General features: G+C 34.2%; 2 protein-coding genes across 3 annotated transcripts; one reads left to right on the forward strand and one right to left on the reverse strand.

Annotated features, from left to right (window-relative positions):
* Positions 1–1,731: 1,731 nt before the first annotated feature.
* LOC133185399 (mannose-binding protein C-like) lies at positions 1,732–20,224 on the forward strand. 2 transcript variants are annotated; one of them, XM_061320577.1, is made up of 7 exons: positions 1,732–1,747; positions 16,467–16,607; positions 17,363–17,439; positions 17,595–17,666; positions 18,268–18,409; positions 18,763–18,958; positions 19,948–20,224. In XM_061320577.1, exons 1-7 carry the CDS (start codon positions 1,735–1,737, stop codon positions 20,204–20,206), a joined length of 900 nt encoding a protein of 299 aa, XP_061176561.1. In that variant the 5' UTR covers positions 1,732–1,734; the 3' UTR covers positions 20,207–20,224. The 2 variants fall into 2 exon arrangements, with proteins under 2 accessions (XP_061176561.1, XP_061176560.1); XM_061320576.1 differs by lacking the exon at positions 1,732–1,747 and adding an exon at positions 14,056–14,092.
* A 2,148-nt stretch (positions 20,225–22,372) lies between these two features.
* On the reverse strand, positions 22,373–25,056 carry LOC133185028 (uncharacterized). The gene is made up of 4 exons (XM_061320091.1): positions 25,006–25,056; positions 23,588–23,716; positions 23,177–23,296; positions 22,373–22,563 (listed from the first exon to the last, which is right to left on the reverse strand). Exons 1-4 carry the CDS (start codon positions 25,054–25,056, stop codon positions 22,387–22,389), a joined length of 477 nt encoding a protein of 158 aa, XP_061176075.1. The 3' UTR covers positions 22,373–22,386.
* Between the last annotated feature and the right edge of the window lie 569 nt (positions 25,057–25,625).

The following is a 25,625-nucleotide window of genomic DNA, read 5'->3' on the forward strand; positions in this document are numbered from 1 at the left end:
TTGGGAGACATAAATACCATAAACAAGTAATAGTGTAATATTACTATATAAAAAAGGAAAGCTGAAAATCTAAAGACATCTCGTTTGTCATACAATTTAGTTTTTAATTGGCCTTTATTGTCTATAGTCAGTAAAACAGCGACATATGAAACAGATGTGACAGACTCTGCGGTGTCTTTTATTTCAATTTCACTGGGTTATATCGAGTCGACATCAGAATGAAAATAACTATTGTTAATTGGTAAAACGTCGTCGATATATCTGGATGTTGAATTGAAGGCTACAGCTAGTGTTTTGTGTCATATAAAGGTGTGTATATATCAAGTTTATCTAGCTATAATATATAATGTTATAAGAATCTTATTCAGGAATAGGCAATATATATGAGCATTGCTGAATGATTGATATACATATGTGTATTTTTTTTTTTTTTTTATAAAAAAGATGGACATATTTTAAGAAGTAGTTTATTTTCAACATAGGGCACTGTCATATTTTCTCCAGGAAAAATGTTCAAGGACAATGTACTAGTATTTGTGAACAAAAATAAGTTTTGTTTACTTACGTCGGGAAAATACCTGTAGGTAATGTTTTCACTTACTTTATATTTGTATAATGCAATGTTAAGATACTAAATTCTATACCAAATTTTGTAATTTACTGAAGGTTTTAATTTATTTCATTTTACACCAAAGGGCAGATCGTTTTAACTGCGTAGACATTATCATGGAGTAAGACCTTACCAGTGAGCAGTGTTTATAGCTTTTCCATTTGATTTTTTATTTATTTATTTATCTTTTTGATGATAATCAATATGGGTATGCAGGCGCGGATCCAGGAATTGAAGTTAGGGGGCGCAGAAAGTAGGCAGGGGGTCTGGGGGCCGCTTTGAGGCCCCCAATGGGTCGAGGGCGAAGCCCTGGTGGGGGCCTAGGGGGGCGAAGCCCCCGGGAGCTCCTGGATTATAAAGATTTCGTAGGGTAAAAATGAGGTCTACCAAGTAGACATTTTTACGTTTTCTTGACGAAACTATAATTTACGCTAACTTTGACAGTTTGGGGGGGGGGCGCCGGATGCGCCCCCTTAAATCCGCCACTGGTATGGTATCGCAGTTGCCTGGATTTTTGCCAAGTAAACCAAGAACACGATTCAAAATTAAATACTTATATTATTAAAGCTTTTATTATTAAAATAGTTCTGTATTCGAAAATGCAAATACATGTATGTGATTTTGAAAGGGCATGTTCTAGTCTTTTAAAACATGTTATAATTAAAAAAAAAATTAACATAAAAATTGAAGATTAATAAATCGCATATCTTCCATTCTTGCATGTTCATGAATATATGTTTACTGAAATTAACATTTTAAAGAAACTGAAAGATTTCAAAATGTCATCAGCTTTTTCGTGGCTAGACTGTCCTCAATGGTTTTCCAGAGCCATTGAATGTGCCAGCTAGCCCTAGGCCTGCGACACACGTTTTTCAATCGTGCATGACAGAACAAGTAGGTACATGTATGTATATAATACTAATATTAATGTCATTAACCGTCACCTTTATTCTTCCTGTTATAGAAATTTACACACCTACTGCAGCATATTTGGATAGTTACTATTATTAGACCCCCGTTTCTGTATTCCTTAAATTGCATTTTTTTTTCCGGTGTGTTAATTAGTGCCTCATTTCCGTTTACGCAAGGTGCTAAAAATAACATCACAACAAAGAGACACACCCATGGAGTGGACAGGTAAGGGTTATCATCATTATAGCTCTACCGCATTTCTTTCTCTCAAAGTAAATTAATATAAAAAATTGTTGTATTTTGTTTGCAAATTTCGTATTGGAAATTAAGCGAACATTAATCATGCAGTTAATACATAACTTTAAAAGTTTGCTAATTTCTCTCATTCAATCAATTCAAAACACATTATATAAGAATGTGATGTTAGCTATACATATGTGGATTTATTAAATTGATTAAAATAATGAAATTGGCAATGGGTTTGATATTCCAAAGCATTCTTCTTCAATTTATAGGTGGTAAATGTATTTTTTTGTTTTGGTTTCAAGGAATCAACTTTCGTTTTACTTCCATTTATAAGAGTGAACACGTACCTAGACTGACTCGTAATAACGTCATGCGAAAATCCACCATGCATTTGAAAGCGCTGCTCGGGCCCTTAAACCATAAACTGAGAACAGAAGTCAAAATTTAGATTTAATATCTCGATTTTTATTAAACAAATGTTTTAAAAGTTGCAAGTCTAATATCATATTCAAATGCAAAACACGTAAATTTTGTTTTATCTGTCTTTTCAACATTTTACACAAGTTACTGGGTATACTATTTCAAATTTGAATTTAAAAATCTTATGTAAGTTTATGATATTCAAATTAAATTGTCATTTTATAATGTGTTACTACTTTGACGACTGGGCGAGTGGACATTAAATATACAATTATACGCCAGGGTTTTTTTTTCTTTTTTCTTTTCTTTTTTAAATGGTGATCTCTGAATCAAATACTATAATGTATTGAATGAAATTTCGGTCAGAATTGCTGTTCAGATTTTGACTGGCTTATATGTGTTTCTGAAATTACGTCAGGAAATACTGTTGATTGATTGATTTTCACTCATATAGAAACGTCACCATATACCTGTGAAGGGCTTCAAATTTAGACCTTTACTCGGCACTCAGGGCCATTGAGCAGTGACAATGACAATGAATTTATTCCCATAAACTGACATTAAGTACAGTGTAGAGACATATTACAAATATAGTTAAACATATGTGCATGCGTGAAAACAGAAAAAGTACAAAGTCAAAAAGCTAACAATGACCTAACCAGGAGAGCCAACTCTCTCACAGATAATTTTTATAAATTTACACAGTTTTATCAACTTAACTGTATTTTTGGTATTAAAAAGTTGTTCAAACTTATACACATTTGGATGTAAATAGTAATACTTTGATAATAGTGATAGTCTTGATTTCAAAATAGATGGGTCATTACAATTAAATAAGTAATGATATTCATCACCAATTTCATTTTTTGAACATAACTTACAAATTCTATTTTCTCTTGGTACATCTTGCCATCTCCCAACTTCAATCGGTAATTTATTATTACAAGTTCTAAACCTACATAATAATTTCCAGTACTTACAAGGCAAAGATACTAAATACTTTTCTAAACAAAATGAAGTTTTATATATTCTGTAATGAAGACCTTTAGATGAATTAAACATTACACTGTACCATGACTGTTTAAACTGATCATACAGAGTGTCTACTTTCTTCAGCCAAGATACATTCACTTGTTGGCAAGTTTGCCAGATATAAGAAAGCCCACATTCATTCAGTATAGATTTGATAAAGTTACACCACGGATTATTGTAGTTCTTCAAAACAATTAACAGATTTGATGATAATTTATCACCTTGTAAAAAAGATAATTTGCACCAAAAACTTATCATTCTTACCTTAATATTAATTGAAATAGGGTATCTACCTAATTCACCGTATACCATAAAATTCGGTGTAGATGATTTTACATTTAAAATATGTTTACAAAATTTTAAATGCAATTTTTCAACTAACGATGACTGATTATAACCCCATACTTCACATCCAAATAAAAATACAGGCTTTACAATTTTGTCAAACATATCTAATGTACATTCTACAGTAAGGTTGTGTTTTCTACATTTTCCTATAACACCATACATAGCTTTTGTTGCTTTTTGAAATAATTCCTTAATATTTGTATTAAATGAACCATTTTTTACAAAAAGTTACACCTAAATATTTAAAATTATCTATAATTTCTAATATTTTACCATTTAATGTAAATGGTGTTTCAATTCTTGGATTGCCTTTTCCAAAGATTACAACCTTAGTTTTATTAGTGTTAACTTTCAGATGCCATCGTTTACAATAATTGTTAAAAATATCCAATTGGTGTTAAAGATCTTCTGGGTTTCTTTATCGTGCCAATGCCAAATACTGAAGGTTGTCTATAGCAACGAAGCTTTCGTTTCATGCTATTTTGTAGAAAACCTGATATTTAATTATTGCAATAATTTGAACTAGGAGATAAAATTGTTCAAGACATGAATTTTAAAATTTGCATTCTCCTGAGATTTGTGTGTACGTATTAGCTTTTTGTTACATTTGAAACGGATTTTCCAGTCGACGAGATGTATAGCGGGTTCAAGTAAATGTTCTGATTTGAACGTATTTTATTGTCTATAAACTTTACAACTGGGATTGGATAAAAGTTCTCAAAACTTAAAACGCCCTTTCCCTACGTATGAATTATACCAAACATATTTAATATATATGGGTTTCAGCTTAAAATGAATAAAACACAGAAAAACATAATAATCAGAGAAACATTATACAATACACAAGCTGTATAGAATTCGCAAGAAGTAATTATTGCATCAACCAGAACGACCTGACTTTTTGATAAATGTTTATACAATGGAAAATAGGTATTCATTGTTCTAGTAAGCCTCTTTCTTTACTTCTCACCAAAATATTAACAGCCGTGAAGGAGAAACTTCATGAGTACTGTACAACAACATATTCGAGAAGTGGTGTAAATCAGGTGTGGATACATAAAAAAATCCAAGGAACTCTTAAAAGATTTGAAATCGCAGATTTTTACCAAAATTGATAACATCGAAACGTACGACTTTTCAACGTTTTATACAACCACTCACAAGGCTTTTGAACATACATTAATAGACAGCTACTTTTTTTTTTAAAATAAAAAAACCCCGGAAATTGTAAATTTGCTTATCTCGTCATTGGTCGTGTGCAAAACTATTTTGTTTAAACAATTCTGATTGTACACACAAGTACTCCAAAGTTGATATTAGAAAGATGCCTTAAGTTTCTGATGGACAATATCAACATAGTTTTTGGAGATCGTCTTCCAACAATCTGTTGGAATTCTCGTGGATACTAATTGCGCCCATTAGCAGTCCTTTTTGTATTTATATGGAGCAGAACGTATTCTAAAAATTTTACACAAAAAGAGGAAGTCTCTTGCTGTGGCCTTCATTTCGACGACAACGTTTTATCAATTAACAATATTCATTTTCATTACTAGTAGATTCGTGTATATATATATATATATATATATATATATATATATATATATATATATATATATATATATATATATATATATATATATATATATATATATATATATATATATAAGGGATGTCAAATCGGTCAATTTTTGATAATCGGTTACTCGGACGTTTTTCCGATCGAGTACCCGGGTACTCGGTAAAAATATAAAAACAAGTGTGTTAATTTTCTTGAGCCTCGTTAAGCTATATTAAACTCCAAAGCTGTTTTTATCATGTTTATAAATGTACATGTATATAAACATTGAGTCCAACGGGGGTGATTTTTTGGTACTACATTTATTTATCAAATAAACACAAAAGACACAATTAATACATCAAAAATTAGGGGAAAAAATGGTTTACAGTTCTTCTTTAGGATCTATTTCATCAACGCAAAAGGAGGACAATCTGTTACGCAGGTTTGTGGTGATTAGACTAGCGAAAGAGAAGGAACGGGCGTCGTTGGGATCGCTAATCTAATATTATTTCATATGTTGGTTGTTTCCCCCGTATACACTAAACTTATTACGCAAACTGACTTTCAATATTTTTTGAATCTTTAATTATTTCTAAATATTTTTCAACTTTTGAAGTGGGTACCAGCATGTCCGATTTCGGTGCCGTATATTAACTTAATAATTTTAAAATGATTTGAAGATAATGGACCATATTTAAACGATGTTCACTGAAAACAATCATTGAAGCCATCCAAAAATTAAGGACCACAATAGGTGAGAACAGCTGTGTACCAGGTGATTGGTCACTAATTACTGTATACACAATGCCACAGGCGATAAGGGGTGTTTTACAGGTGTAAATGACGACACGCTAATTACCGTATGCATATTAAAGTTAATTTTTGGATATGTTTTTGATAAAAATATGTACTTCGAAATAAGAAAAAATACACATCCGAGTAACCGAGTGCCATTTTTAGTATTCGATACTCGGACGTTCGATCGAGTACCCGGTTAACCGGGTACTCGTTGACATCCCTAAGATATATATATATATATATATATATATATATATATATATATATATATATATATATATATATATATATATATATATATAATTTATTAATATCTAACAGCCTCTTGTAAAACAGATTGAGTTAAACATCTGAAAAATTAAATATGTTTATTCCAGACAATTTTTGAATGGATGTCAAATGATTCAAAATAATTATTATATTTAAGTAGATTCAGTTTTTAACACTATTAACATTTAACTTTATGAAGTTACTAATTTTCTTTCTTTGATTTCATTTCAGAGAATAAAAGGAAATGGAATTCCTTCTTAAGTCCTCTTCGATCCCCTCGCAAAGTGACATGGGGTGGATCAAGCAGAATGCAAATAAAGAATAAGGTACCAGGAACGCAATATTTATCTCAGACATTTGCCAACAAATTACTTGAAAATACTGAGAAACCTATACCCGTCAAAGGAAGATCGGAGGAACTGAGAAAAGTTACCAAAAACTTCCAACAAAATGAAGTCTTTAACTTTCATAACAAAGCTGGAAATGGAACATCGTTTTCAAAAGGGCAATTTTCTGGCATTAACTCTGAAGATTCGAGAGGTACTTCCCGTGATGGCAAAGGTTTATCCAGCCATGCTGCAATTGAAACTACGGATTCAGGTTCTATGACAAAAAGGAATGATGATGCAACTAAAAGAGGAGACACTGATAATCAAGATCAGCAGAAGACCCTTTCAATGGGTGCGAGCATATTTTCCCAGACAGATCAAATTAATGTCGAATTACTTGATAATTCTTTAGAAAATCCGATAGCTATTAGCGATGATGAGTCGATTGAAGAGAAGACATATGAAACTGTATTTTCTCCTCCAAAGAAAAGAAAGAAGGACGATGTTACTGAATTGGATTCAATGGAACTTAGCCCCAGAAAACATGCTCTTGATGCAGAAAATTGTGCCTCTAAATTTGATCTGTGTAGCATTCCAGCAATGAAAGATGTTGACGTAGACCTTAAGAATGAAATTGAAGGGAGAGAACAACTTTCCGTAGTGAGTGTGGAAACAAAGAAAATAGGTGGTGATCATGAACTAGGATTCGTACAGCAAAATGGAAAATCTAGTTCTCAAACAAAATGGGACCAGAAAGATGGAAAATTCAAGGATACTGAGGGGAATATATCTGGGAAAGGGTACAATGAAGAATTGATAAAAAGTGAATTTGATAATAAAAGTTTTAATCTCAAAACTGATAATGTACTGCTAGGAAGTGGTATCTCAGATATGAAATCCATTAGCAATGCAAATGGCGAAATCGAGGGAACGCCAATTGCTTTCCCGAAACAAGGCCCATCCTCACCTGATTGGGCAGCGGATGAAATCCACATTTTGGCTGACGTAAGTCCACAGCATCTGGCCTCCCTTAAAAAGGAGCATTCAATCGAAAGACCACGAATGAGAGCTGAACGTACTCCGAATAAAAAAGACGACATCGACAAACCTTGTTCTCAGTGGAATATAGACTTATTTGCTCGCTATTTCGATTTTGAAAGCTCAGTGGATGAGTTGGATTTACAACAACAAAGTTTTGAGGGCATTGAAATACAAGTAGATCAGATGGTATCTGAGTTTAAACGGAGAATTAATATAGCATCATCAACAGTCAAATGTTTCCGGCAGGAAAAAGAAGAAACACTTGCAAGTACCTTTGAGTCTCTGTGTAGAACAGAAGTGGGAACAAGACTTATATTGAATGAAATTTTCTTTCCACTCTGTTCATGTTTAGATCTTTCTGTTGAAATTGAAAGAAACGTTGATTGCTCCTATCTCCCCAATTGCAAATTTGATTATAGAATCGTCAACACGAATGGGGAAGTTATTGGAGCAGTAGAAGCAAAAAGCACTAGATCCCTCAAGCCAGATTCTGTGGTTCAAGCTGTCCTCGAACTCTGCATACTTCAAACAGAGCGCCTGACGAGGAAAACGAACGACGAAAACCAAACAGATACGCCCCTCTTTAATATCTTGACAGACGGCGTGCGATACGTTTTCATCGTTCTTCAAGGAGACAAACTACAGTTTGAGCAGACCTGCAACAAAATTCATGTCAGGGAAATGGGCACGTGGGATAATGTGAAGAATCTTTACAAGTCCCTACTGCATCTTATGCGCTTACAGGAACATGTGGATGATTCTTTGGATGTTGTTGAGCTGTGAACATTTGTATACCCCTCCCCTCGCAAACAAAGTTTGGGGATATTGAAATCACATTAGGATGTGTCATGACCTCTACTCAACGTCATTCCAGAAAGTTCAAGGACATCGACAAAAAAAAAATTACTGTCCTTAGCAAATTTTGTAATTGAGAAACATTGGAAGCTAAAATTTATGACCTGAGGAGATTGCATAACCTTGACCCCAGGTCATTTTGGTAAGATTAATGGTCACTGTCAGAAAAATTTATGGCTCGTCAATAACTTTCCTATGAAAACTGACCCTAGTGGAAGTCATGATCAGGATGCTAGGCATTTTGGTAAGTTCGAGGTCATTGTCAGGAGAAATGTAAAATTCGTGTTATACTTCAAATATATGTTACTTATGAACTGAAATGATGTCATTTTAGCTGCCCTGAGCTGAAAGCTCAAGTAAGCTTTTCTGATCAACCCTTGTCCGTCTGTAAACTTTTCACATCTCAATTTCGTCTGAAGAACCACTGGGCCAATTTCAACTTAAGTTGGTACAAAGCATCCTTGGGTGAATGGGAGTTTAAATTGTTAAAAATGAAGGACCAAGCCCCCTTCCAAGGGGTGATAATCAAGAAAAGACAAAAATAGGGGGGGGGGTTATTAAAAAATCTCCTCAAGAAAGACTGGGCCAGAAAAGCTGAATCTTATGCGAAGCCTGATGAGGTAGTATAGATACTAAATTGTTCAAATCATGGCCCCCCAGGAGAAGGGTGGGATCACAAAAGGGAATCAAATTTTTTCATTTAAATATATAGGAAAAATCGTTAAAGTCTTCTTCTCAAAATCACTGGGCCAGAAAAACCGAAACTTATGTGGAAGCCTCCTGAGGAAGTGTAGATTCCACTTTGTTGAAATCATGGCCTCCATGGGTAGGGTGAGGCCACAATGAGGGATGAACCTCAATAGGGATTCAAAGTTTAACATTGAAATATGTAGGAACAAGATGTGTTTGTGAAACACTGATGCCCCCGTATGGCAGCTTATGGCGAAGGTTAGAGGTTTCTCAAATGCAAGTCAAAAATCCAGGCCAAAAGATAAAAAATTTTGGTACCCAAAGAAAGGTCTTGTCTCGAGGAATATACCTGTGAAATTTGAAAGCCCTAGCTGCAACTGTTCAAAAGTTATGGCCAAGGTTAAAGTTTTTCAAAAGTAAGTAAAACGTCAAGGTCAAAGATGTTGGTATCCAAAGGAAGGTGATGTCACAAATATTACATATGTGAAGTATGAAAGCCCTAGTATTAATTCAAAAGTTATAGCCAAGGTTAAAGTTTTTCAAAAGTATGTCAAACTCCTAGGTCAAGGTCAAAAGGTCAGAGTGGTTGGTATGCAAAGGAAGGTCTTGTCACAAGGATTACATATGTGAAGTATGAAAGCCCTAGCTCCAACCATTCAAAAGTTATGGCCAAGGTTAAAGTTTTCAAAAGTAGGTCAAACTCCTAGGTCAAGGTCAAAGCGTCAAAGAGGTTGATATCCAAAGGAAGGTCTTGTCACAAGGAATACACATGTGAAGTTTGAAACCCCAAGCACCAACTGTTCAAAAGATATGGCTAAGGTTAAAGTTTTTCAAAAGTAGGTAAAACTCCAAGGACAAGGTCAAAAGGTAAAAGTTGTTGGTATCCAAAGGTAGGCCTTGTCACAAAAAATACACCTGTGAAGTTTAAAACCCCAGGCTCCAACTGTTCAGAAGTTATGGCCAATGTTAAAGTCTCATAAAATTTTGCAAAAGTGGGTCAAACTCTAAGGTCAAGGTCAAAAGGTCAAATATGATGTTACCCTAAGAAAGGTCTTGTCACAAGGAATACACTTGTGAAATATTAAAGTCATAGCTCCAACCAATCAAAAGTTATGGGCAAGGTTAAAGTTGACAACAGACAGGCAGGCAAACAGACAGGACAAAAACAATATACCCCCGGAATCGAAAGAAAAAATATTTAAAAATCTTCTTCCCAATAACCACTGGGCCAGAAAAGCTGAAATGTATATGGAAGCGTCCTGAGGTAGTGTAGATTGTAAATTGTTCAAATTATGACCCCCGGGGGTAGGGTGGGGCCACAATAAGTATTACAAGAGGGAAAATCTGTTGAAGGACAGCAAGGCCAAAGAAAGTCAGGTGAGCATTTTGGCCCATTGGCCTCTTGTTTAGAATAAAGATCGTTTCGCCAACTTAAAGGTCACTGATAGAAAAAGTATAAAAATCTTATGTACTTCATAACTCTGGAATAAATACTGGAAGTTGATACTTCTAAAAAATTGAGGGTATGTCATTATCTTGACTCAGGGTTATTTTGGCAAGTACAAGGTCACTGGCAGAAAAGTGTTAAAGCCATTACTTTTTTAAATGAAGTTTGTACTTTACACAAAAAAATACTTATGACTAGAGAATTTGTCATTTTCTCGAACCAAGGTCATTTTGGCAAGATCAAGGCCATTTTAAGAAAAATGTTTATGGGCACTTTTTTAAAAAGAAAAGTTGCAACTGGAGGAGGTAATTTTTGAGATGGTTTCAGTATCAAAACTCATGTTCTCCTTACGATTCTGTCCAATTTTGAATGTTTTATATAAATCAAAACAGCTAACACTCGAGAGAGCTTCTGTAATTCTAGCCCGGACCTCTAAACCATGTATTTTGATATTTTATATTCATGTTTATAGTTTGTATTCGTTTGGAATTTATTTAATAAATTATGTTGAGAGATAAGGTTAGGAGGCATTATTTGAATGATCAAAGAGAAATTCATATAGACAAGAATTGAGACACTCTGTGCATGTTTTGTAATTTTTTTTATTAATTATAATATTTTATATATTTGTATTTTATCTAAATACAGATCTCACATTGATAAACATGTAATTTATGTTTCACTTGCTTTTTCTTTTCTATTTTCAAAATAAACATCGATTTTATTGTTCTTTTGAGTTTTACTTCACATGTACACAATTATGTTTCAGAATTATCTTAACGTGGTAATGGGAATCATTTATCAAATTATGAAAAACTTTTTGATGGTTGTATTATTTATCAATTTATTCAAATATTTAGATCTATAGAATTAAAATTTATGGGGTCTTTTAGAGCCGATCAAAAGTAATTCCATCTGACGAATCTGGCAATGAAATGTGATACTCAAAAACGAAGTGACTATTTTCATTATACGAAGCGCAATTTTTATTGTGTCGTATTTGGATTGACATATTTCATACCAATTGTTAGCCAATAGGCCTTTGTTTCATTTTGCATTTTTCACAAAAGCAGGCAAGTTCTCGAGTGAATATTCTCGAGTCGTGAACGATAACTTGATCTACAGACCGGGTGTAAAACACTGATATACATGTAAACATTAAGCTGTCATCTCTTGGGATGCAGTCTAGAAACGAAATAATCTTCTACCACACACAGGTTTTGTCTTTGTCAAATTTGACACCGCAAATTCGTCAATGTATAACCGCTTGTCCTCGTAAAACTCTTGAGGCCCATATCACTGATTTCAAAATAAAATATAACTAATGGAAAAGAGTCGATGAAACTAAATGTCTAATTTCTATAACTCTCAACTTATTTTAAAACAAACATCGAATTCGTCAATGTATAACCGCTTGTCCTCGTAAAACTCTTGAGGCCCATATCACTGATTTCAAAATAAAATATAACTAATGGAAAAGAGTCGATTAAACTAAATGTCTAATTTCTATAACTCTCAACTTATTTTAAAACAAACATCGTATTTACCGGTAATGATCGAATCCTTAATTTCTAATTATAAAGAAGTGTTCAATGATGATCTCTATGTTCTCGTAAGAACTTTCCACACCATCAAGCAGTGCATGACGATAATCCTAAAATAAATTCCGACTTCTGTTTTATAGTTGTTTTAATTCTGTACATCGGTAGTTTTCATGGACACAGATTAAGCTGAAAATTAGAAACGAGTGTTTGAAATTGGTTGTATTGCCAAGTTTCTCGACGTCAATGCAACGGAAACGATTTTAAGAGCTGTAATAAATTAATGTGAAAATGGTTTACTAACTTTTGTTTCCTTTTTTAATAAGAAGTTTTCGATTATTTTGTTGCACTTAACTGCCTTTTCAAATCTTTCCCTTTTTACCATTTCGTCGATTTCTTCGTCTCCAGTTTCCTCTGGGAGTAAGTATAGTTTATGTATGCCGCATTCTGCGCAATTTCGCCTCAAACATTTAAAATCATGATTGAAACACAGTGCGACATCTACTAATCGATTAAAGACTCAAGATAATGTGGTTTCATTTCCAGTGTAATTGCCATCTGTATTAAAAACTTTTTTCGGAAAGTCCATACAAGATTTGGAGGCAACTTTGTTTCTACAAGATACTAGTTCTTTCAACAGCAGGTATGCCTGTCCGAGACCAGGCCTGTCTCACGAAGTTAGGCTTGCAGTTCTCAAATGAGCTCTGAGAATTTTTTTTACTAGTGTCCGTATTTTTCTCGAACCTTTTTCCAGGATCTTCACTCCATGGCTTATTTACGTTTTGGGCTCTCTTCGTTCACGTTTGATATCTGTCTTATTTCCTGTTGGTCTAGACATATCTGTTCGTACAGCTAAAAGTCGTGGATAAGTCTTTTTTTCATTTGGATGTACATCAGACCTGGTTTTTTAGACGTATAGGTCCAACAGGGTTTTCTGTTTTCAATATAGTTGTACGAATTCTGTTCCCTTTAATAATACGTCAAATTGGTAATCCAAGTGTTTTAGCTAGAATTTTTCGGCATGTGCTTAGGGTCACTAGTTCCCTACTGATAGAGGGAACAAGAACATTCATTGAGGTGAATCTTTTGATCTTTTCATTTTGCAACTGTAATTTTTCATAGATGGCTCGATCTGACCTGAAAGGAATGTATCATTATATATAATACTAAGGGTTCTATAATTGTAGAATATAAAGAAATTTTGCACAATATGACATTATTCACATACTAATCCTCACGAGTCTCTATGCCATCCTATATCTGTAAGGTTGTTCAAGCAAATTTACGTTAAAATAGGTTTCATTTCAAGTTTTCATTATTTTGCATTTAAGAGCAAAAGCCAATGTGTTGCGTAATTACATGCATGCTGGACTTTGAATATTATTATATCCACGATGTGTAGCACATCGTCTAGGCATTCGTTGGTATGTATAGTTTAACCTTCATCGTCCATGCGATGTATCGTGTCATTAAGTGTATTTGAACGGCTAAGTGATTATTAAGTTCTCGTATGAAATACATCTATAATATTCAGTCTACCTCATTATCATCATATGACCTTGAGGTCAAGGTTATAGTGTTTAATATTTAGCTATGCAAGTGATTCAGTGCTATTGTTTTACTCTACTTCTTTTAACAGAAGCTTGAAACAGTCCAATTAGATTAAACAACACAAACATGACAATAGTAAAAAAAGTCAAATTAACTGAGTGGCAGGAAATACAAAATTTAGAACCGACTATATTTCATACATGTACATGTGCATATGTATAAATTGGCCAGATTGGGAATATTTCTGACAAATATTTACATATTAATTATGTATATCAATATATTTTCCAACATGAACAAACTACACGGTTTCTTAAAAGTATGTGAACTTCTTGGCATTTTACCAACTGGAGAAGGACCTTGTTCCAATAATAAAGTCACTCACTTAGATAAGATATATCCATAGCGATATAATCATGATTGGAATTGCACTATTTTTGTCTGGTAAGTATTATCATTTATTTCCATATTTTGACGACGTAAAATTTCGAAAACTTGGGTCCTCTGTATCCTTGAGAGAGAAAATGTTAACGAAGCATATGAAGGACAAGTCCTTTAAAAATAGTATAGTAATGGAATTTAAATTTTTTTTTACAAAAACATATGTACTTTTAGAAAAATCTCTTTATATGGGAAAAATATACCTTTCAACCCCCTTTAAACAAAAAATATATATATATATATACACATGTCTGTTTCATTACACCAATCATCCAAAAGCAATGACTACCAAATGCTCTGTAGATTGATTGATTGTATGTTGTTGAACGTCCCATTCGAAAATTTTTCACCCATATAGAGACGTCACCGTATGCCGGTGAAGGGCTTCAAATTTAGACCTATACTCGGCACTCAAGGTCATTGAGCAGTGAGGGTTCTTTATCGTGCCATCGACTACCGCGACACGGGACCACGGGTTTTTAAGGTCTCATCCGGAAGACCCGTGACTTTCACTTCGGGCGCTTGGCGAAGGAACAGTCACTACCCATGTTTACGTCTTACATTTGACGCGGCGCGGCGAATGAGAATCGAACCCGGGTCCCCGATCACAAAGCTCTGTAGAGTGTTGACATATATACACACAGTATGACAAAATGAATCTTTAACTGTATTTGCATTTATTTATTCATCCGTGCTGTGGGTGCTACTGAAAAATACATAATATACTGCTTTTCATACAAGCTTTTGTAATACCCACTGAAGACAACTGTTTTTTTTTTCTAGGGGAGGTAGTAAATATAGGCATTATGTAACAATGAAACTATCCCTTTCTTGTCTACTATTCCCAACGATTTATATCCGGTTCATAATAATTGATTGATTATTTGCAGCTTTAAGTCTATTGTAAGACTATTTCATTCATAGTGGACGTCATCAGATACCGACGAAGAGCTTAAAATTTAGATCTTTACCCGGCACTCAGGCCATTTGAGCAGTGACATTCTAGCACCTAAGAGACCTCGGTTTTTTAGATGACATCCGAAAGACCCGTGACGAAGGAATAATTGCTTCCTAATTTCTTTTATCTACCTAGGCGTGTAGCAGCCGTGGACTTGAACAATGAACCCACGACCTTCTGATCACGGAGTGATTGCTCTACCGAATTAGCTAAGTAACGGTCGCTCATAGGTATTACATACTTTCAATTTCCTCGAGTTTCGTGACCTTTTTCTCGCGAATATTTCTCGCAGCGAAGCATGATTTTGATTGGGTATGCAAGTATGTAGAAATTTTCCTCAGTCGAGAAAATTAGACATCGCAGATGGATTTTCAGACTGACGAATCGCGAATAAAAGTTGTCGCGCATATTACTGAGCACAGCTCTGCTTGCAGAGACTTAGGTCAGTCGCGGCCGGGGCTCGATTCCACAACCTCCCGATCACGGAGTGAGCGCTCTGCGGAATGAGCTACCGTGACGACAAAAAAAGAGGAAATTCGAAATGAAATCTGGATATAATTCGTCAGGCAAATTTTTGTGCGAAATCTTCTCAAAATTCTTTGCTACCACGATTCCATGCGATAAAGGCAAATAATAAGTTATTTTTAAGATTTAGATCTTGCAGAAAGTTAAAAGAAACTAATTTAATTTAATGTACTCTACAATGTCTCGCACTATTTAGACCCCTTTATGGAAATGCAACTAACATGCGACATCACAGTCTAAACATGTGTCTCGTGCGGTTTTGAAGTTTCTGGAAGCGAATCAATGTTACATGTGTAAGCCATGTAGGAACATCTGCGCTTTAACAGTGCCGAAAACCAATTACCGTCTTCGAAGACAATACAGGAGTTAAAGTATTTTACAGTCTTCGGAGTATGCACTTCAGCTATTTTGTGATTTGTAGAAAATGCATGATGTGAATATATTCATTTATTTCATTGGTTGAAATGCTGTTCAAATTTACTTGTGATCTAATGAGCTCATGAATACTTGACAAAGAGATTTAAGACAAGAGGATATGACATGACCATTAAACAAGGTGATTTGGAATGGCCACAGTGTATATAAAAAGCAGAAAAAAGATTTGTCTTGGAAATACCTCGCTATATGCATGTTTTGCAAATATTTTAAGCGTCCCTTTAATGTTAGGACAATTCTCGCTTTTATTTGGCATTTTGATTGAATTAAACCTTTAAATTTATAATTATATTTAATTGTGAATATTTGCCTTTTTTTTTTTTTTTTTTTTTTAAATAATTTTGCTTAAGCGGAATGCAAAATTGATAAATCGTTGACGTCAATAAATTCAACATCTTTTTGAATAAGATACTGTGGTCTATTTTTCGTTATGCAGAATAATTTTTATGCTTCTGACAGTTCTACGTGTTTCCATTGCTGCCGATTCCACATGCGCAGATATTAGTACTGACGCCTGTCGTCTGCTTGTCCATGCCGCTCCAAATTTCTGCTCCACTTTGTCGGGACAAACAGACTGTCCTGCTTTCTGTGGGCTGTGTTGTAAGTTACTAAGCTATATGTATTTCGCTTGTGAGACCATATGACATAACGATACGCATGCATCAAAGTCTTTACTGCTGAAAGATGGCAGGAGGTGTAGCCCCAATCTTACATTTTTATGACTCTCTCTCTCTCTTTACTGTTTTCGTGTTCCTAGCTTTCTGATCTCCACCGAACTAAATTTATAGACTTATAGCTGCGCAAGCTTTTCGGTCATGCAACTTTAAAAAACATATCTATACATAAAAAGCGATTAAATCAACAGTCAATATTTGTGCTCATGACATTTTTTCCCGGTTTATCAATTTGAATTCGCTTTTCCTCATTTTGAACATTCCATATAAGTGGAATTTTTAGCGAGAAGCAATTTTAGCGATTTTATAATGTGGAGATACTAGTAGATACCTATTACCATCGATATGGAATGAATTAATATTGTTAGCGATAATCAATTTTAGCCATCTCAGCACCCTTGCTAATAATGCCAAAATTGAATCTTTGCTAAAAACTCTGCTTATACGGTAGCACATTTATCTTATTATGACTAATTGTACGATGCCACTCTCAACATGGCATTCATTGTTTTCGCAAAAGTGTTTCTACCTCACCAGAAGATTAATTTTCAAATTTTTCTACTGAACAAATATTGTCCATCGAAGGATGCTTTTTTCTTAAGCTTTGTTACTAATATTTTCTTTCATCTTACATACTGATTTGTGTGTGTAATAATTTATTTATTGAATATTTTACATTAGCGAGACGGTGTTACCAGTGTCATGAGGTGAACAACCCCGCAGATTGTTCGACTTCCGTTACTTGCGGAGTTGGAAAGGTGATCAAAAATAGTCCTAATTATTTTAAAAATATATTTTCGTAAACATTTTTATGAGCAATGAAACTTAAAGATTTATATGATTTAGCTACTGTGTAATTGAATTTTTTTTCTTCTAATTTCTGTCATTATTTTTTCCCCCCAAAATCTTACAGGAATGTATTGTGTCGGAGACAATCGGGGATGATTTCACTTACCATTTTAATGTTGGCTGCGTCGAAAAGTCGGTAATAAGAAAAGCCTTGATGATTATTTCTTATTAATAAAAAAATTGCATAACATCTATCCCCAACCCCCAACCCCGCTATCTCATTCATTATACACTCATTTATCACATTATTTTCTTGTCTTAACAAACCTTTGTATGAAGATTTTCCTTAATTTAAAGTCGGACAACATGTTTAGTAATATCAAAATCTTTCCGATCTTTCACAATCAGGCTTAAAACCGCTATCAGATTATCGTGGTGAACAAGTAAATAAGGGTTGCTGTCTTGCTGAACATGAATCAGAATAGACTTATGAAATTAATTTGGCAACAGCAATAAATTTGGTGTGACAAAACAAAAAAAATAAATGAATTTAAAAAAAAAAATATGGTCAATATAGTGTACAAATGCAAAGTAGTAAGCATACAGTTCATATTGTAAGGCATATTTTGAGTCATATACAAAACAAACAGTAAAAAAAATCCAACACCTTTGACCTTACATTGAAACTTTAAAAACAAAACATATACATGTATATGCATGAAAATGGGATCATCAAGGAATTAAAGTCGTATTTAAATAAAACTTTGAGCTATGTTTTGAAATATCTTTTAATTTAGGTTTGCACTTCCGGTTCCGATTTACCCCACCCATCGAGTGCGCCAGGTATAGTGGGTAAAAGAGCTGTTTTGAAACGTAACCTAGAGTTTGCTTGCTGCGATTCCGATCTGTGTAACAACAAACTGCCATCAGCATTGCAACGTATGTATTGTTTCAGGAGTCATCTATGAATGGTGTTAACTTTTCGATATAAACTGTAACAGTTTCATTTGGAATCATTATTAAAAAAACTCAATCTAATTTTTTACACAAACCAGAAGCATAGCTTTAACATTCTACTGAATAAACAGACTTTATGTTGACATTCACAATACATAATTGATAAACTTTTAATCTGTAACCATAATTATACTCAGCTTCAATACATTCTCCAATACCGATTTTCATAAAGATCATTGTTGGTTATTCTCTTCTGTTGTTACTTTAAAGTTACGACGATACAGAGACATCCCCCCCTCCCCCGTTTATAAATGTTGCTGTGTATTTTCTATTAGCTACATCTTGTCCATCTGGGACCCATGAATTTAGAGATGGATCAGTCCATCTGTGCTACTTTGTACTCAAACAAGAGCGGAATGCTGATGATGGCGCGCGGGCATGCGCGACTGCATTCAAAGGAGGAAAGTTGGCTTACATTCCTTCAGATGCGGCAGACAACTTTATCAAGTTAACATTCAAAGGTGATTTTTCGTAAGTAAAGTTAAGCATTCATTTTCTTTACTGTTGATGTTTATATGTATTAAAAAATCTTCGTTTTTTTTTTCGCTTTTAATTAGTGTTTGTATTATCTCAAAAAGCGGTTGAGAGTAAAAACTATATTGTTACACGTAAATTTATTTTGGCGGCTGTGTGGTAAACTTCCAGCTTGAACAGACTGGCAATGACCGGCAATTGATCTTTGAGCAATGAGCCCGGCTAAAAATCGCTCGCGCAATGATTTTTGTGCGTGATAGCCAAGGGAGATTGAACGTCGTTCAACCCACATAATGGTGCACTTCCGTTTCAGAAGTCATGCAGCAAAATTCTTTCACAAATTGAGAAAACGTACTTTTATACACAATAAAATCATTTAACTGCTTACATCTCAGAGTGAATGCACAGGTAGCTCATTGGTACATGCATGTACTGTATGCAGGTAAATTTTCGCCCCCGTTTTATTCTTCGCCCCCTTTCGCCCTCAATGCAATCGGGCAAATTTAAAACGGGACAAATTCAAAGAAAAGGACATTATCTCATAAATAAAACTGTGTCTGGGTGAATTCAACGGAAAAAATGTTGCAGATGCTAAAGGGCGAAAATAACCCTGTATACAGTAGCAATTTACGAAGCCACTTCAATTACATCTAACAAACAAAGAAGTCTTAATGTCAAAATAAATAATTTCTTACTTCTTTCCTTCTATAGTTGTTTTAATAAGTTTTGTGTTTGTGTTGATTTAATGCTAAAACTGTACGATAAAGTGCTAAATGTTGAATTCCAACTTGTTAAAGAACTATTTTCCGATTATAAGAATGTGTCGATTCAGTTTTATATAACTACATGTTTACTAGAACGGATGAAGTTCAAGAATATATTTGATTTTAAGATATGATTGTCAAAATTGTTTAAAAACCAATTTAATTGTCATTCAAAACTTATGTTGTTTCAATTTAATTAACAATTCATATTTTATTTACCAGTGGGGACCATTCTGGAGCTTTTATCGGCGTCTTTGATAAAGAGCACGAGTTATCGTTCGTTGATACAGACGGGTCACCACAGACATTTTTTGATTGGCGACACGGACAGCCCAATGACCCTAATGTAAATGACCCCCATCGAGAACCTGCGCAGGACTGTGTGCGCATGTTTCCTGTCGACGGAGAGCATTTCACTTGGCAGGATAAACCCTGTGAACAGTTAGGCTGGGCTCTGTGTTCTATTAATATTCACAAATAAAATGTTCATCATCACCTACTTGTACGGGTTAATTAAATGAAATATGTGGAGATAACGAACAGTATTCGAGCTCAAAAGTCCATTAAACATTACAAAATAGGAGCAGAGGAAACACGAACCTCTAATACACCAGAGGTGGGATCAGGTGCCATGGAAGAGTGAGCATCCCCTGCCGACCGGTCACACCCGCCGTGTGCTGCTCCTTGTCATGATTGGGAAATAACGGAAAAATCCGTCGACAATTCAGTGTGTAAATAATGGCCTAACAATTGGTATGAAAAAAGTCAGTCAGCATTTGACTTAATGATAGATTGTATTTGCTGACTAGGTCATTGTATCGACCATAGAACTTACGAAATGATGACTTTAAACGAGACTGCTGATACTCTTGTTTCATCAACTTGTTGTCAATAACTTACCTCGTTTTAGAAATTGTTCATACATAGAGCATGCTCTGGCGTATCGAATCAACTGAGAGATATAAACTCCGTATGCAGGTGATAAGGTTATATTGCTGCATAGGTAAGGGAAGCTGACGATTGAAAAGTTTAAGTCATCAGGTTTATCAATAAAGCTTTGTTGTTAGATTACCATTAACGTCTTTTTCTAATAAAATATCCAAATATGAAACAGATGTGTCAGACTCTGTGGTATCTTTTATCTCAAGCTCAGCGGGATATATCGTGTCGACACATAAGAATGGAAATAACCATTGTTAATTGACAGTACGTCGTCAATATATCTAAATGTCGAGTCACAGGCCACAGCAAGTGTTTTCTTCTTTTCTCGTAAAAGATTCTGAAAAATTCTGCTTCATATGAATACAAAAATAGGACTACTGATAACGGGGCGCAATTGGTACCCATGGGAATTCCAGTAGATTGTTGGACAACCTGGTCTCCAAAAACCACATAGATATTGTCAATCAGAAACTCGAGCATCTTTTTAATGTCAACTTCAGAGTACTTGTGTGTACAATCAGATTGTTTTTTGACAAAGTAATTTTGCAAATGACCAATGACAAGGTAAGGAAATTTACGAGTTCCATTTTTATTGAAAAAGCAGCTGTCAATGATGTCAGAAAGTCTGGACTTTAATTTATCGTGGGGAATAGTTGTATATAAAGTTGAAAAGTCGTAACTTTTTATGTTGTTAATTTTTGTAAAATTTTGTGATTTCAAATGTTCCAAAAGTTCCTTTGAACTTTTTAGTATCCACATCTGATTTACACTATTTCTTGAATATATTGTTGCACAGTACTCTTGAAGTTTCTCCTTCACTACTGTTAATATCTTAGTGAGGAGTAAAGAAAGAGGCTTGGTAGAACATTTACTGGAACCCGCTATGTATCTTTGTTTGTAAGGATTTTTATGAAGTTTCGGAATCCAATACAGATATGGTAATTCAAATTCATTTTTGTTGTTGGGAATATTAAAAATATTCAAAACTGACATATGATTTTGAAGAATTTCCTCCTTAGAAAGGGAGTCATGGGTATAAGTTGGATTACCACTTGTAGAATTCAATCCCAGTTCCTCTAAAATTCAATTTATATAATGAGCTTTAAAAAGACAATGTTGTTACCTGCTTTGTCAGCAGGGACCAGTACGTACTGATCGTGTTTTCTATCTAATTCTTTTTTCACTTCTGAATTAATGAATACAGAAGGATAGATGGTTTTCATACTGCCCCTCAATCGTTTAATGCGAGATTTTAACATATATCTGATACATTTAATCCATTCTGACAAAGTGTCAAGGTCTTCTTTTTCATGTCTAACCCAACGCCTGTCGTAATCTCTACAGAATCCATAATATATATGAAATTACGATGCCAGTTAAAGGATCGGGGTTCCCTATATTTAGGACCTTTTAAAATTAGTGATCTAACGTCCTCATTATTAACTACCGGTATATTTACGTCATCAGTAATAACGTGTCCAGCAGAACTATAGTTATAGGGTGAAGAAGAACATGAACACGATGGAGAATTATGTTTCAGATATTCGTTATCCAGGCTCTGTAATACACTGGAATTAATTGAACACTTATTGAGTAACTGTTGTGGATGTTAGCCATTTTAAAACAATTTTTCTTAGCATTTTTTGCCAAGAAAAAAAAGAGAGCATTATAATATTCGTTAGAAAATTTTTATTAATACTAACAAAACACGAAATGCTCTTATGCTGTAGAGCTGTATTGACTGGGCTTGGGGTAAACTAAATAGTAAGTTGTTTTGACTCCAGGGTTTCCATTAGTGTGTGAACACATATGAAAGTTACGTTGACTGTAGAACTGAAGTTCTGTTAAATTCATTTGAACATGGTATCCAGCGTCAAATAACTCGAACACGAGTTTCTAAAAAAAAAAATATATATATATATGGCCTAGACTAAATATACATGCATTGAGATAGTTTAATTGCTCTTTTCATAAAAGTAAGAAAATGTGTCAAATCAGTAAAATTCTACCATAAAAATGCCCGATTTGTTCAAGTTTTGTTGTACAATGAATAAATCTGCATATACTAAAAGAACAAGACCAATCTACAAGTCCTTACAAGTACTTAAAAACCAAATATATTTTTGAAAGAAGTAATATAAAAGCTTTTATCTCCCTGAACAACAAGATACAAGGGACCTCACATTTAATGTGTACGTGAAATATAACTTCGAACCTGCCATTTGCAGGCATGGTTGTTTCAAAAACAAAATAAAGGTATCGCCATATTTTTTGTGGCTGCCTCTTTCCTTAGACCCCTCCCCTCTTTTTCTCAATTCAAAGCTACCAGAAAAACATTCTTTAAAGCATTTGTTGCTAGATTTACTTTAACAAATATCAAGATGTTATATTAACACAAGTTCTTTCACCTGTATATCGTATATATTCAGATTATCAAATTAATTTATCACTGACTACTTGAAAACTAAAGTTTTCAGTGGTCTTTACAGATAAAAATCCAGAAAGATACCTCAGTTTCCATGAGCGTTTTTGGGTCCTGCAGGATGCCTCTGTCCTCGTATGGTATATGGTAACAGATACAGTAGTGGATATGCTGATGGGATGAGTGGTGAGAGACACAGAAATAATGCTGAAACGGAATCCAAACACAATCACTTGAAAATTGAACAAAAATAACACAGAATATTTTACATTGGTAAACTTCAAGGTCACCTTTTATATTGAATAAATGCTCAGACTTCGAGAGTACCAATGTCCCGGACTATGGTTGATATCATGCATATTTAAATAGATTTGTTATATTGATAATAAGTTTTGTAAATCCATTTTTTAGCACAGATAAGTATTCACTGGAGAGAGACCACAGCTTATCAAAAACAACTTTATCTAATTGATTAATATGATTGTTTATTTGACGTACAGAATCTCTGTCATATAAATAAAAATTGTTGACAAATTCCCATGGTTCTGGCGTGGGTCGGTGAGTAGTGGTTGCTTTTGTAGTCACGTGATGTGTTGTGTCCGGTACCACAGCAAGTAATACAATACCCTGCAATAAAGGAATTTTTGATCATTTAGAGACCAAAGACTTACATCGCAATTCAGATTATAGACCGTAATGCTATTTTATGAAATCCGAATCCAGACTATAAAACAATGAAATCAATTGTCTCTTTCGGTGACGTCCACTCCAGAATAAATACATGTTTAGATACCACGTATTGCCGATGGAAGGCTGCAATTTAGACTAAAATCGGCACTTATGTACATTGATTAGTAATCATGAGGGAGCTTTTTCGTGCAAGCATCATCAGCGACAGAGGACTTCGGATTATACCTTTCAGTTTCATCTGAATGTCTGGTGTCCGTGCCGCAGTGGGATTCGATCCTGCAGCGTAAGGATCAACTCAATACCTAGCAACGACAGAATGAACTAGTAGGGGGGATTGGGCTTCATTCTAATCACAGCGCCACAAGGGCGACTTATCAGCTCATTTGCAAAATTATTGTTTATAAAATGTATTCTAGTGAACATAACGCAAAGTGTACGATCTAAAATAATCTACAAACAATACAAATCTCTGAACAAGCAAATTTATGTATGATCGGGTTTCTAAAATATTAAGAAGTTGCCGACTTTCTATGATGTTCAAATTTCTTGCTTTTGCCAGTACCCAGATAAAACTCAACAATGTTTTATCTCTTCATTGCACTTAATGGAGGCCTAGGATCTTTGAAAAAAGAAGCAGCTATACATATGCATTTTACTTGCACAAACATAGAAAAAAAATGCTAGTTTCATGTTTTTTGAAGAAAAAGTTTGTATCTGGAGTAAGAGCATTAACATTTTTCATGCACAACAAAACATGTCCTAAATATTACTAAAATTTAAATTCTTTATATAAAGAAGTAAAAAAAAAAAGTGAGTTTTAAGCGAATTCAAGAGTTAAGTGCAGTGAACACAGATGAAAAACAACACCCACACACAAAATGAAAAGTTATTGTGGATGATTGCGAGATAGGACATGGATTCACACTAAAACGTTTACTAGAGAAACGAAGGCATCGGAAAGAACGAAAAAGTTTGAAATCTAAAACAATTGCTTGAAAATCCTTCCTACTAATTTACCAAACAGCTTCGTACAGGATTTATTGTCTTTGTCAAAAGAGGGAGCCCACATTAAAACTTACGTCAAAATTATATAAAAATGAAATGATTTCTGCACTTTAAAAATTCGAAAAGATGTACTTACAAAGACTGAAGACAGAAAGATGGTCCTCGTGTAAAAGTTTGTTTCCATGACTTGAAATTCTTTATCACTTTCTGGACTTACTGACCCTCCTGTATCTTGTTTGGTCGTCTATACAGAAGTAGACCATCTGCTTCATGTTATATGTCTTCTACAGAAATGTTTGAACTTGAAGTCCTGACTGTCGTTTACTGATTTTTCTTTGAAATTTAAAATAAGAATACGAATATATAGTCGAGGACTTCTTTTAAGTTTCAAAGATAAATCTGTAAACGGCAGAACTCTTACAGCCTATTGGAGGAGTCTTTTGTCATGTCGTTCACTCAAGGTTGCAACCTACGAAAATATATTTAATATAGCTTATAGATGCTTCAAAATTCAGGATTAAATAAAGAATAAAGAGCAATGGATGGCGGTAAATTGCATTTTATATAAATATAGTTAGAGTGGTAAAGTGAGGTGATTTAATTTGCAAAATAAATGAATATTGTATTGGCAATTTACTTGCAAATAAATACATTATTTACATGTAAAGTAAATGCCTTGATATTATGCATTATTTTTCCTCAACAAAATACGTGTAGTGTTACAGAAAACGCTGTATTCAAACAGTAAAATTACAATAATAACCAGTTGTCACTATCTTGGCTATTTGACTTTGGGTATGTAAATATAAACAAATCTAGGTACCCGAATAGGCACTCAGGA

This window comes from Saccostrea echinata, unplaced genomic scaffold (genome assembly GCF_033153115.1).
Source record: "Saccostrea echinata isolate AGI-Se365-2 ecotype Australia unplaced genomic scaffold, CSIRO_AGI_Sech_v1 ptg000012l, whole genome shotgun sequence".
Classification (NCBI taxonomy): domain Eukaryota; kingdom Metazoa; phylum Mollusca; class Bivalvia; order Ostreida; family Ostreidae; genus Saccostrea; species Saccostrea echinata.

Coding starts and splice junctions, on each gene's coding strand:
- LOC133185399 (XM_061320576.1), top strand. CDS start 14,065: ATGATTGGAATTGCACTATTTTTGTCTG. Junction 14,093..16,466: donor AATTGCACTATTTTTGTCTG/GTAAGTATTATC, acceptor TGCTTCTGACAG/TTCTACGTGTTTCCATTGCT. Junction 17,667..18,267: donor TTGGCTGCGTCGAAAAGTCG/GTAATAAGAAAA, acceptor CTTTTAATTTAG/GTTTGCACTTCCGGTTCCGA.
- LOC133185028 (XM_061320091.1), bottom strand. CDS start 25,056: ATGAAGCAGATGGTCTACTTCTGTATAGACGACCAAACAAGATACAGG. Junction 23,717..25,005: donor ACCAAACAAGATACAGGAGG/GTCAGTAAGTCC, acceptor CCTTTATTGCAG/GGTATTGTATTACTTGCTGT. Junction 22,564..23,176: donor AAACGCTCATGGAAACTGAG/GTATCTTTCTGG, acceptor TTTTTTTTTTAG/AAACTCGTGTTCGAGTTATT.